Source organism: Nannospalax galili, unplaced genomic scaffold (genome assembly GCF_000622305.1).
Source record: "Nannospalax galili isolate Female #2095 unplaced genomic scaffold, S.galili_v1.0 scaffold800, whole genome shotgun sequence".
NCBI lineage: Eukaryota > Metazoa > Chordata > Mammalia > Rodentia > Spalacidae > Nannospalax > Nannospalax galili.
The window spans coordinates 3,854,412-3,864,618 of record NW_008347125.1 but is presented as its reverse complement, the minus strand read 5'-3'; the positions used below and the strand labels follow the sequence as shown (position 1 = coordinate 3,864,618).

At 49.0% G+C, this 10,207-nt stretch overlaps 1 protein-coding gene across 1 annotated transcript; it reads left to right on the top strand.

Annotated features, from left to right (window-relative positions):
* Positions 1-4,021: 4,021 nt before the first annotated feature.
* Sowahb (sosondowah ankyrin repeat domain family member B) lies at positions 4,022-7,620 on the top strand. The gene has a single exon (XM_008843506.2). The coding sequence runs from the start codon at positions 4,112-4,114 to the stop codon at positions 6,398-6,400; it is 2,289 nt and encodes a 762-aa protein (XP_008841728.1). The 5' UTR covers positions 4,022-4,111; the 3' UTR covers positions 6,401-7,620.
* Positions 7,621-10,207: the final 2,587 nt, after the last annotated feature.

Below are 10,207 nucleotides of genomic sequence, written 5' to 3'. Positions count from 1 at the left end.
TCTCTCTCTCTCTCTCTCTCTCTCTCTCTCTCTCTCTCTCTCTGCCTTTTAGAGACAGGGTCTCACTGTGTAGCCCAGGATGGCCTTAAATGCACAATTATGTCTCTCTGCCCTGAGTATTTGGATTAGAGAAGTGCAACACCATATTTAGCCTTGTTATTGTTTTTTTGTTTTTGAGTGTCTTTTTCAAATGAAAGAGTGATATATTTTCATACAGTTAAAGAGTTATAATGCCATTAAGCTATTAAGAAACATTAAAGACTGGGTTAGAGAGATGGCTCTGTGGTTAAGAGTACTGGCTGCTCTTGCAGAGGACCTGGTTTCAGTTCCCAATACCTACACAGCAGCTAACAATTGTCTGTAACTCGAGGTCCAGGGAATCCAGCGCCGCCTTCTGACCTCCATGGGCACTGCACAACACAGATATACTTACATACATATTGGCAAAACATTCATGTGCATAAAATAAAAATAAATAATTTTTTAAAGAAAGAAACATTAAACTCAGGCTGAGCACGGTGACACATACCTTAAGTCCCAGCACTCAGAAGGCAGAAACAAGATCTCTATAAGTTCCAGGTCAGTCTGGTCTACAGAACGAGTTCAGGCCATCCAGGGCTACATTGTGAGACCCTGTTTTAAAAAACAAAAACAGAAACATTAAAGTCACACCACTTGTGCCGTCCTCAAAACTGACCTCCCAATATGCATATACTTAACTTTCCTAAGAAAAAGAACCTTTTCAAACATGCTGTCATTGCTCTATTTTAAGAGGTACTTCTTTTTACATTTTAAAATCTGAGAAATCAAAATGCTGTCTTTGGTGTGGTTAAATGCTGTAATGCTATGCATGTGCTCTTTTTACTCATTATTATAATCTTCTTATTCACAATTCCAAATTAGAATTTACCCCTAGGACATCTTTCTAAAGTACAACTTGTCTGGTTGTGACTCATTGAGAGTTCCTTTTTTTTCTTTTTTTTTTTTTTGATTTATTTATTTTTATTTTATGTGCATGAATGTATTGCCTGCATGTATGTAAGTGTCCCCATGTCATACAATGCTCACAGAGGCCAGAAGAGGACATCAGATCCCCTGGAACTGGAGTTATAGATGGCTGTTAGTCATTATGTGGGTGCTGGGAAATGAACCTGAGTTTTCTGCAAGAGCAACCAATGCTCTTGACCACTCAGCCATCTCTCCAGTTCCCACTGAAAAATTCTTAAAAGGCTCTCCCTTGGGGAGGGGGGGCTCTCTACCTCTTCCTCCACTGACTCTCATCTTACTTTTGCAGTTTCCTAGATCACACATCCTCTTCCTTAAAACCAAGTAGGTGAAGCAAGCCAAGCAGCTAACTCCCCAAAATAGCTCTGCTAAGTCAGATCTGTGCCTCTGCATAGAGGTGCCTGCTCCCTTGAACATTTTTCTTACCTTTTTCATACAAAGTAAGCTGAACCTGAGTTCTTTCTTCACAGACTTCTCTCAACCTGTGCATGTGATGCATGCCTCTGCCAAATCAGGCAGCATGCAAACTCTTGTTATTCCTCTTGTCTGTTGCTCCCAAGAAATAGCGTTCTCTGGAACCTTTTCTTCTTTATGCCCACTTCCAGCAGAGCCACAGCAATGTAGCCAAAAAATATTTTTGGAAATGATGAATTAAATATGAGGGGAGCAGGAAAGTGCTCCCTGAGGTAAGGCGTAGAACATTCCAACTAACCATCCCTTTACCCCAGACAAGTGAAGGACAATGCACATGCTAACACCAAGGCAATCGCAGGCCTACTGATTCCTCCCTCAGCTAAGATAACTGATGCCAAGAACCACACCTTTGATGCCCCTCTCCTTTCTCTCATCTTAAGTGCTTCAAGTCCAAGCCTCATTCTAGTTCATGGCCTACTTCTGCAACATATCCATTATTCTGAAACCAGATGTTTTGCAAGGCACCAAAGAGGGATTCTCTCCACTTGCCACACTGAAATGTCCACCTGAAGTTTCTGTTTGAACCCCCTCCCATACCTCTGTGAATCCTAACAGGACTCAACACCAGGGAACAAATACAAGAGAAAGTTGAAGTGTAATACAAAACCTTTGTTTTAATAACTGCAGTGAGGACTCAATGCTATGAGACATCAGTGGAAATAATTTCTCACCTTTAAACCCAGTACTGGATTTCAATTCTAGAAAATGCCCAAATAGACAAACAGTTCTTCTTTCTGAACTTGATGATTTAAAGCCAAGGATTCCAAGTCATTCATGGAAAAGTACCAGGGTACTGACTGTTGGGTTTTTAAATAAAGCTCTTCTGGTGGGCCTATCTGGAAGTCATTAAGATTGGTCTGTGGTAGTGGCAGACAACTTGCCTACCATGCATGAGGCCCAGGGTTTGACCCCCATGCTGGGAAGAAAAAGAATGGCCCATGATAAAATGTGTTGACAGATAAGACCAGCATACTTTCAACATACTTACTCTCTTAGTAAAAAGAACAGGAAATCATGAAAAATCAAGACTTGTTGAGGAAAAGAAGGAAAGATGAGAATAGGAGAAGAAATACCAAATACCAGGGGAGGAGAAAATAGAGCTTACTCTGGGAAGCATGGCAGCCATGAAATCATGCTGTGACACAGGCAATGTGTGCTATGGCAATTGGGGCAGAGGGTAACCAAGAATGTCTTAAGAGAAAGACATCTGAAGGCCCTGATAAGAAGGAGGGGGCTCAATGCCACGAAAGATAACTATGTAGATAATGCACAGCATGCAAGCCCATTCCTGATAAAGAATTCGGAGAGGAATCCAGGATCTCACAGACCAGAAAGATCAACATTCAGAGGAAAATGAAGGGGGAAACAGCTGTTAAAGGGAAAGCTGCTGTTAACACTCCCCTCCTTGAGAGACTAAAGAAAGCTTCAGCTCTACTCTAGAAAGGTGTGTCAGGTGTAGCCCACAGCCCTTCAAAAGACAGTGAAAGACAAGCATCCTTTCCAATGCCAGGAGGAATCAGGCCAGGCCATCATGTGCTCACTTTGAATGTGTGGAGGAAACCTTCCATTCTCAAAGTAAAGATTTCACTAAGAAGCCAACAAAAAGCAGATGGTAGGATTCTCTTCTGCTGACAATTTAGGCTAAATAAAAAACAAAGTACCATTAGGTAGGTACCAAATACCTGAACTGGCACCAAATACCTGGACTCCACCGCAGAGATTTTTTCCCCTTGCAGTGTAGCATAAGACAATAATGGAGGTAAAAAGAGGCAGAAACCAACCTTGGTCTGCAGCTTTCAGGATGATTTCTCTCTCAGTACAGACTTGGGTGGGTGGATCTCGACTCCTTGAAGCTGGTGCCCAAGCAGCAACAGTGGCAATGTCTTCCTATCAAGAAAGATTTGTTTTGAATGCAAAATGAGTTTTCCAGGTCCCAGCACTACCGCTGGGAATCTGAAGTCTCTCCCCGACAGCCCAAATCAAGGGAACGCCACCCAACCGCGTGGACTTAGGCTAGGGTGAACCGCGCGTGGAGAGGGCGGGAGCCAACCTTTTTCTGTTGCTTTTGTTTCCTGCCTGGCGGGGACTCCGAGGAGCAGCCAGCGGGTCGCCTACCTGCCCGTCCTCCACCTTCCAGGCCTGAAGCGGCTGCGGTCCTGCAGAGCGGTTCTCCGCCGGTTCTTTCGCCCCCGGACCTCACCTCCCCGCGCTCTCCCCGGCTGTGACCAGCCTGACTCATCCGGGATGGGTGGCGGGGGTTGGGGGACACCTCAGAGGGCGGAGGGACAGGAGGAGGCGGGCCGGGCCCTTCCCCCAGAGCCAGAGAGGAGGCGTAGCCAGGGCGCAGGTGAAACCGACCGACCTATCCCGGGAACTCGGGCGGCGGGGACTCGCTGCGAGAGGCCAGTGTCGCGCAGGGGTGGCCTGGGCACCGCCCTCTCCCACTTGGGCTGCGCGCGCGGGGACACGGCTCCGGCCGGTCCCTGGGGACCCTCGGGCCCTCCGGCCGCGATTCGCGGTGGATGGAGGCGGGTGGCGCCACCCTGGGCGCAGGTGACACACGCCAGGTCCGAGTTTCTGATCCCGGGGAGGGCGACACACAGCCGCCCCGGGGCCAAGGGAGCAGGCAGCGATGGCACAGGAGCTGAGCCAGGAGGCACTCCTGGACTTTCTGTGCCAAGCAGGGGGCCGGGTGACCAACGCCGCATTGCTGGGTCACTTCAAGAGCTTCTTGCGGGACCCCGCGGTGCCCCCAGGCCAGCAGCAGCGTCGCCGCGAGCTCTTCAAAGGCTTCGTCAACTCGGTGGCCGCAGTGCGCCAGGACCCCGACGGCACCAAGTTCGTGGTGCTCAAGAGAAGGTACCGGGACCTGCTGGGGGAGGAGGGCCTGCAGCGCCCCGCCACCGTCGTCCCTGCAGAGGCACCGCAGCGGAGTCGCCGGCGGCGCGACCCGGTGCCGGAGGAGCTGCCAGCAGGTGCTGCAGCCCGGCCGGAGGACGCAGGTGGCAATGGAGAAGTGGCCGGGACACACCGCGGGGCCAGGGACAGCCCAGGAGGGAGGACTCCGGGGACCGCGGTGGCCGCTCAGGCGCCAGCAAGGTGCGCGGCGATGGAGACGCGGGGCCACTGCTGCTGGGAATGCCAGCAGAATGGCTGGGGACAGCCGCTGCCCCGAGCTCCAGCCGACCCTGCGGCCGCCGGGGAGGAGCCGGAGCGCGCTCGGCCTACGCGGGATGACCTCGGGACTCCCCGGAGGCCGCGGGAAGGCGCGCCGGCCGAGCGCGCGCGGGTACCTGCAACGCCAGTCTTGCCTCCCGCCAACGTCGAGGCTGCTGGGAGCCTGACGTCCCCGCCCGTTCCCCGGCCCCGCCCCGCTCCCTCCGGAGAGCAGCCGGAGCTGTTTACCGCCGGCTCCCTGAACCATTCAACCCAGCACCTGCAGCAGCAACGCACTCGAGAGTGGGTGGCTAGATGCCCGCAGATGTCCGAGGCCCGGGACCGGGGGCCCACTCGGGTCTGGTCAGTGCTGCCAGAAAACTTCCTCCAGTTAACCTCGGAAACCCGCCTCCGGGCCTCAGAGACTAACTCAGCTCTGCCTGAGCCCCCTCTTTCCTCTCATTCCCTCTTGCCCGCGGTTCCTGATGAGTCCTCGGAGCCCTGGCCCAGGAACCCTCCACCCACTATCTTTCGTAGCATTCGTAGTCAGCTGTCCCTCCAGGATCTGGATGACTTTGTGGACCAAGAAAGCCACGGCAGCGAGGAGAGCAGCAGTGGGCCCAAAGAGTCCCCGGGGGGTTCTGAAGAGGGGCTGCAGGTTATCTTGAGAGGCCCGGGGAGGGGAGAGTTCAGGAGTCCAGCCCCGGGCCTGTCTGCGTTTCCAAAAGACCGCGGCTCCAGCCGCAACCCTCAGGGCCTCAAGAACAGAGAGGATGGACCCAGTTCTGGGCAGGTCCCAACAGGGGCTAAAGGGCTTGGAGACCTCCCCCAGGAGCCTTCGCCCTGGCCAGCCCCCAAGTTGCGGAGGTCGGTCCGGAGGAACTCTCGGGCAAGGAGAGTCAAGTCGTCCTCCTCTGACGAGGAGCATCTCAGTGAAGACTTGCTGAAAAGGAGCCGGCGCCCACCTAGGTCCAGGAAACCTTCCAGGGCGGGAGCCCTGCCCAGCCCAAGGGTGGATGAGGCTTTGACACAGAAACTGGCAGACGTCAGGGCTGTTGTGGCCAGGCGAGGTCAGCCACACAGCTTGTGGGTCCCCAGCAGGGATGAGTCTACAATCGTGGTACCCCATAGATCTGAGCACAGGTCTCCCCTGGTCCCCCTAGATGCCAGGGAGCATGAGTGGATTGTGAGGCTTGCCAGTGGCTCCTGGACTGCCGTACTGACTTTGTTTTGGGAGGACCCTCAGCTGGCTTTGCACAGAGACTTCCTGACAGGGTACACAGCTTTGCACTGGATAGCCAAGCATGGCGATCTGGGGGCCCTTCAGAACTTGGTCTCTGGAGCCCAGAAGGCAGGGATTGCCCTTGATGTAAATGTGAGATCCAGTTGTGGCTATACCCCGCTGCACCTCGCAGCTATTCATGGCCATCAGAGAGTCATCAAATTGCTAGTGCAAAGGTTGGCCTCTCGGGTGACTGTACGGGACTGCAGTGGGAAGAGACCATGGCAATATCTGAGCAGTAATACCTCTGGGGAGATATGGCAGCTCTTGGGAGCACCTCGGGGCAAGCCCATTTTCCCTGTATATCCCCTAGTCCAAAGTTCTTCCCCAACTAGGAAGGTCAAGAGCAAGGAAGTGTCTAGAAATGTCACCCGGAAGACTTCCTTGGCTGCATTACTCAAAAATCAGCACAACAAATGGAAGTTGGCCAACCAGTATGAGAAATTCCATGCCCCAAGGGAAAGAGAAGAATATAGTGACTGAGTGGGCCCCCTCTGCCCCTTATCTTTGAACTTAGTGAGAGAACCTAGGGGCAAATAAAAACTTCTAGGAGCTGCAAAGAGAGAGGGTGGGTGAAATGACTTCTCCACATTTCAGTGGACCCTGGCATCTCAGCTTCTTGAAGGCTCCTGTGTTTGGGCTGGGAAACAGACAGGAGGCAGAGCCAGCACTCAAACCCTAGGAAATTCCTCCTCCTGAGCCAGCCCAGGTCTGGGTATTGTCAGCCTCTACATTGTTTCTGAGGCAATAATGCCAGGCCTTGGCTAGAGGTGGAACAGATGTGTCACAAAAAGGGAGGCAATTCGAGGAACTGACAAAGCCCAAAGTCTCTGGCTGGAAGCTCTCTGGCTTCTGTTCATCTGGAAAAATCTTGGCTGAGTGGAAAGCAGCAGGTTTGAAGTCAGATGGCTTTCCCTCTATTTCTTTATGTGCCTTTTGGCATTCACATCAGTGAAACCAGATTATTACTGGAAAGTGGAGAATTTAAGAGATTCCTCAGTCCTGTGCCCCAGTATTCCCCTGAATCCGACGGGTAAGTGTGAACTGGTGACTGATTTCTCTGGGCAGCAGCCACTGCTCAAAGAAGCAGCAGGGTGAGAGTCAGGTATGACCTTGACTCCACTCCTTAGAGAAATGACTGCCATTCAGGACCGCTTTTTTTGGTCTCAACCCAAAGGGAGCTTCCCAGGTGGAAAAATGGTGTGGTTCATTCCTCAGTGACTGAAGCCTTTCAGGGAAGCTCTCTGTGTACCAAGCAGGCTTATCCTTAGTAACTGTTTGGAAATGTCAAGGTTGGTATTCAGGAAAAGAGAAACTAGTTGACTCTGGGGAAGCGGGAAGGGTTAACCCATCAGAACGTTGCTAAGCTGCTAAATATAACTTTATTTGCACTAAACTTCTTGCCAATTAAGATTAAATATTAGCCTGAAAGTACTGTATGTCTAACAGGAAGTGCTCCTTTCAGATGCTTAGGAAGACTAATCAGTCAGGGACCTTGGAATGAGACAGTGACTACTCGTAAACTCTGGCAGAATACGAGATTCACTGACTGTAAATTCAAAGGGCTGAGAAGTTAAATGTTTAAGAAGAAATTAATTTTTATGGAAATATTTTCATGTATAGTGGCAATGATGCATTTTTAAAGTATTTTGTGTTTCTTGTTATTTCCCTGCATTAAAAGACCAGTGGATCTTTATAATTTATTATATTGTATGTAACATTATTGCTAATGTTTTTATAGAATTATCTCAGTAAGCATCATTTTTGTTTATATTTTGACTTTATAATTCTGCTGAAATCTCTCTCTCTCTCTCTCTCTCTCTCTCTCTCTCCCCTCTCTCCCCTTCATACTTCACTGGGAATGGAACCTTCACTGGGACCTCATGGATGCTATGCAAGTGCTCTACCACTGAGCTTTAGCTCCCAGTGCTTATCTTTTTTGAAAACAAAACGCAGAATAATCAAATCTATGAGCTCTTCCAAATATGCACTTTTCATTCTCTATATAAAGGGTGAAACTCTGGCAAACAAAATCAAGAAAAACTAAGAAAAATCACAGATGGAGGGGCATGGTTTGGGGAATGAAGTTTGCAAGATAGGCATCTATGTAAATACTCTAGCAAACAACTTCTTGTAAAAGCCAATGATTTTTTAAAAGCCATATCAACACATTTTGCATAGTGCCGTGGGGCTTGTAAGGAGAGTGGAACATGAAATCTGTCTTCTAAAAACTAAAAATTTAAAGTATTTGATCTTGGTTGCTTTCTACCTTTTGTTGTTCCCAAGGTGTCTTGGGAAGTTGCATTATATCAGAGAGGAGCTTGGGGTATCAGGCAAGAGGAAAAAAGGGTTCCAGGAATGAGGACAAAACACTGTAATATAACACTTCAAGGCATCATAAATATAAAAGTTAAATGTTCTAGAAGAGAGAGAGAGAGAGAGAGAGAGAGAGAGAGAGAGAGAGAGAGCCCTTTAGGCTGGGAAAATAAGGAAGGGCTTCTCGCAGGCCAGAGTGGCTGATGATACTAGCCTTCCCAAGAAACCAGCTTTGTTGGTTCTGCCACATTCTTGACATCTGTTTCAATGTGTGCTCCACATAGTCCTAGTATGGTCTAGGTCCTCAGTGGTCAGAATTCAGTCATAGGTTGGCTCTCATCAAGACTTGTTCTTCATGTCCCTCTGCCCGATCTGGTGAACTCTCTTACTGGTCACTATACTGGGGGTGAGGGGGGCAGAATCAGAGCAGAAGCCATGGAGAACAGAGTGAGACAGTTCAGCCTCTTGCTCCTGTTACAAAGTCCAGGTAGGGAGGACTCCACCCAGCACACTCTCCCAGAGTCCTTAAGGTTTCTCCCTGCAGTGAGCCCTACGCTGAGGCAACTCTGCAGGCATTTGGGGCTCAAGTACCTCCCTGTTCGCTTTCTGTCTTTGCGTGGGATTCCTTCAGCTTGGAACCCCCTTTATGCTCCTGTTCTGATAAGCTTAATCATAATCTTCAAAGAACAACTCAAGGGCCTGGAGAGATGGCTCAGTAGTTAAAGCACTGGCTGCTCTTGCAGAGGACCTGGGTTTGCCTCCCAGGACCCAGATGGAGGCTAACAACCACCCATAACTTTAGTTCCAGGGGATCTGACGCCCTCTTCTGGCTTCTATGGGCATTGCATGCACGTGGTGCACTTACATGCAAGCAAAATATTCACAAACATTAAATAAAAAATAAATTTTAAAAAAAATTTTAAAAAGATGGGGGTGGAGGGGTCTTGCTATGTTGTCCAGGTTAGTCCCAAGCCCTGGATTCAAGCAATCGTTCTGCCTCAGCATTCCAAGTAGCTGCAAACTCCAGGCATGCTACAGGCCTGGATAAATTTGCTGGGCAATTATTGAACATCTAGTTTGTCAGAATGATGTAATTCCAGACTTCCTGGTTCCAGAGCTCTTTTGTTGCTGGAGAAGGGAGCTATGAAAATGGAGTCACTGAAAATGACCTCAGCACCATGATGGGACAGATACACCCATGAAGACTTGAGAACTGGGGCAGGCAAGATGGCTCCACACCTTTCTAAAAACCTGAGAGATATCTTAAGTAAACATAATAAATCTTATGGCCTAAGAACAGAGATATAGCCAATTCAGCCATCCATTGTCTACACTATAGGATATGTCTATGATGGATACAGTGATAGGGAATATCAATTGCACTGAAAACTGACACTTCAAATCATTCAAAAATTCTAACAAGTAGCAAGTCTTCAATTTAAACCCGTGTGAGTTTCTAATTCTGCAAGTAGAGAATAGGAATAAAGACTAAAACAGAAACTGCTCCTGAGAGATTGTCCAGTTTCTGAGAGAAATGTGTGCCCAAACTGTAAAATGTTTTAGGACTCAGCATCCCAAGGTTTATGACAGGTCTCCGCAATTCCGCTTCAGTAATCCAGGGCATTATTTTGTGATTTTTTTTCCTTAGTGCATAGAAAGATGGTCCATTACAAGAAGTTGCTTTGTTCAGAGATCCCTTATGAACAGAGAATTAAAATCACTATTGTGTGAATAGATGGCCTTAGTTAAGCCTTCTGGGTTTATCACTACCACCTCCACCCGTTTGCTGCAACACTTTAGTACTACCATGCATTTTAATCCTGTCCATCCTAAACTGAGGTTGACAGTGCTGTTATGTGTTTCTTCCTGCCTCTTCCTCATTAAATCAAGCCTTGCTGCTAGGTGTGCTGCCACACACCTGTAGTACCAGTACTCAGGAAGCAGGAGGATTGCAGGGAGCCCTTTATCACCAAA